The sequence below is a fragment of the Myotis brandtii genome, unplaced genomic scaffold, assembly GCF_000412655.1.
Source record: "Myotis brandtii unplaced genomic scaffold, ASM41265v1 scaffold601, whole genome shotgun sequence".
In the NCBI taxonomy this organism is placed as follows: Eukaryota; Metazoa; Chordata; class Mammalia; order Chiroptera; family Vespertilionidae; genus Myotis; species Myotis brandtii.
Window position 1 is genome coordinate 1,580,770 of NW_005370276.1, and position 2,946 is coordinate 1,583,715.

At 58.4% G+C, this 2,946-nt stretch overlaps 1 protein-coding gene across 1 annotated transcript in view; it reads right to left on the reverse strand.

Annotated features, from left to right (window-relative positions):
- The window catches only part of FUZ (fuzzy planar cell polarity protein), a 5,011-nt gene extending 2,178 nt beyond the window's left edge, over nucleotides 1-2,833 (reverse strand). Inside the window, exons 1-7 of the mRNA XM_005879622.2 lie at nucleotides 2,547-2,833; nucleotides 2,214-2,335; nucleotides 1,894-1,978; nucleotides 1,607-1,675; nucleotides 1,331-1,435; nucleotides 357-554; nucleotides 5-83 (exon numbers count right to left, since the gene is read on the reverse strand). Of these exons, the coding sequence (XP_005879684.1) occupies nucleotides 5-83; nucleotides 357-554; nucleotides 1,331-1,435; nucleotides 1,607-1,675; nucleotides 1,894-1,978; nucleotides 2,214-2,335; nucleotides 2,547-2,657 (769 nt within the window). The 5' untranslated portion in view covers nucleotides 2,658-2,833. The remainder of the gene's footprint in view (nucleotides 1-4; nucleotides 84-356; nucleotides 555-1,330; nucleotides 1,436-1,606; nucleotides 1,676-1,893; nucleotides 1,979-2,213; nucleotides 2,336-2,546) is intronic.
- Between the last annotated feature and the right edge of the window lie 113 nt (nucleotides 2,834-2,946).

A 2,946-nucleotide genomic window follows, 5' to 3' on the forward strand; every position in this document is an offset into this window, starting at 1 on the left:
TGGCTGAGGGGAGGGCGCGGCCCGCAGAGCAGACACAGCTCCAAGCCCGGCAGCAGCGTCAGGGTCAGAAGGCGGTGCGGGACCTGAAGCGGGAGCGCGGGGTGAGCGGGCCAGAGCTCCGTGCAAGCCCTGCCTCTAGGTCTCACCCCTTCGGGCGCAGGTGTCCCAGGCCCCCACCTTCCCTCTGCCAGGCCCATCCACTCACCGTGGGACTCCCGTGCGGCAGGTGGCGCAGGGTGAGCGGGCCAGAGCTCCGTGCAAGCCCTGCCTCCTCGCGACTCCGCCTCTAGGTCTCACCCCTTCGTGCGCAGGTGTCCCAGGCCCCCACCTTCCCTCTGCCGGGCCCATCCACTCACCGTGGGACTCCCGTGCGGCAGGTACACCGGGTAGTCCCGTGCGGCCTGCAGCGGCAGGGATCCCACCAGCCAGGGGAGTAGCACGGCCTCCGGCGTCCCCAGCCGCCACCAGCTTTCTGTCGCTGTCACCACCCGGCCCGACACGAGGAGGCTGGCGAAGGCTGTGCCCGCAGCCTCCGCGAACCCAGAGAGGGCTTCCTGGGCAAGGAGACACGAATAGGGGCACAGTGATTTCCTAGGTGGGCGAGGAGTGGGAACAGACTAGGGGCACAGTGACTTCCTACATGGGCGAGGAGTGGGAAAAGACCGGCATACCAGTGACTTCCTACATGGGTGAGGAGTGGGAACAGACTGGCATACAATTCCAAGTTTGCCTTGTGGCCATGCTCAAGTGTCTCACCCTCCCTGGGCCTGGGCTCCTTCATCGCCACATGCAGTTACAATCCCCAAGCCACATCGTGAAGTTAAACAGGTAAGGCATCTACTGCCCTGCCAGCATGAGCTACTGAAGCTAACAATCACAACAGCAGTTACGGTTTATTGAGTCCTACTGTGTGCCAAGTAGGTACAATCAACCACCTTAAGGCTCCTGGAGGTGGCCATACCTGGCGAATCCACAAGAGCAGTATTTTTTAAAGGGTAAATAGAGATTCCCCGCACAGAAGGAACAGCATATGCTAAGGCAGGGAAGCTGGGAACTTGTTGAGATTTGTGGGACTCCTGAGGCAACTGCGCAAGGGCTGGGACTTTGTCCTGGGGGAACGAGGGGGGGATGGAAGCCATAAGAGGGCTGTACTAAGGGGAGGGACTGGGTCAGCTCTGGGTGTATAAAGATCCTTCTGGGGCCAAGTGGGGGTTGGACTGGAAGTCCTGAGGATGGGAAGAGGTGGAGGCAATGGTCCAGGGGTAAGAGGGTGAGGACTGAGACAGGGCCATAAAGTCAGGTTTAAGAGTTCCCAAGGCTTCCCCAATACCTGAAAGAGGGATCCCTCTGGAGGAACCACACAGTCCACACACTGGGTCAGGTCTCCAATGAGCTCTGAGTCCCCCAGGAAGCTGTCAATGAGGCGGTAACAGGCCTAGCAGAGGGAGAAGGGAGGCACCTAGATCTGCTGCCTCCCCCTGAAAAAAGTGGCCCTTCTGGGTGGGCCTACTCCAGGGTCAGAAAACTGAGCTGCCCCAAGAATCCACGGGGCAGGCTGCCCCAGGGGCTGCTGGGCACTGTAGTCCCCAAGTATCAGTAGCCTCACCCTCAACTCCTTCTTCAGTCTTTCTACATTGCTGATGTTGGTCAGTTCTTCAAGTCCCACAAGAAGAACCTAGAAGAACCATATAAGAGAATAGGGGCCCTGGACGTCTTAGAAGAAAGCAGGGGCTGGGGATCTGGACTCATGAATCTGAGGGAGGAGGGACTAGGAGCCAGGATTCCTAGGTTTTGGAGGAGAAAGGTGTTGGGGGCTGGACTGCTGGGTCTGAGGGAGAAGGATGCTGAGAGTTCAGATTCCTTGGTTTGCAAAAGAGGCCTGGGGAGTCTCACCATGGCCCCAAACACCATCTGGAGCAGTCTCTCTAGTCTCAGCTCCGAGGTGCCCTCCTCAGATGACAGAACAATGAGGGTGATGCTGTGAGAAAGGAAGGTGAGAAGGAAGAATGAGTCCAGTCCAGGGAACAGGGCAGCGAGGATAGTAGTTTGCCCTAGATCCTGGCTGCTAGCTACATCCTCCTCCAGCATAACCTGCTTCTCATACAGAGAAACTCAGAGATCACAGAGGGTAACAGCTGGCCTTGGGGGGCTGGAAGGCCTTGAGGTCACCTTCAACAGGGCCCAGTCCCTGCTGCAAGCTATCACTTGGAGACCTGTCATGGAAGCTTTTCCACACCACGGTGGTGTCCTCGGTCCTCGCAGAGCTCAGCTGCACCTCGAGATTCTGCCCAAACATGTGGACTCCATTGAGGGAGCCGATGACAGAGAACGGGAGCTGTGGAAAGGTTGAGGACATTAGACAGGGACCCCCAATCCCCTCCCCTTTCTAGGTCCCCTGGCACCTCCTGGTCAGGGAAACTGAGTTTTTAGTCTGTTGCACCCCTCAGACCTCTAAACTCAACTCCCCAGCCCCTGCTCCCTTGAAGACCCAAGTCCAAGCTCCTAACCCCCTTCAATTTCGGAGATCCAGACGTCCAGAGCCCCACCTGCTGGCGGGCGGGAGCACCGCCGCGGCTGCTTCTGCAGAACAGGGGGACTCCGCTGGAGGCCGCGAGGCACAGCAGATGTACCGTGCCCTCCGTCCCCTCCTCCCCCATTTGGAACCCACCCCAATCCCTTGGTGAAAACGGTCAGTGCCCGTCTTGGAGAATGACCGGAGTCCCACTAAATCTGGCTGCCACCCGAAACCGCCAGAGGGCGAGATGGGATGCTGATTGGAAGAATCCAACGCAAACCTCTCCTCTAACTCTATTCCAGCATCTCCCGGAAACCTGGTTAGGGTCTCTTCCTCCCCGACCGGAAGTCACGGTGCCCCGAACAAAGATGGCGGATTGTACGAGTAAAGCTTCGGAGTCTGTCCGGTCCCCAAAGTGGTTTGATTCTCTG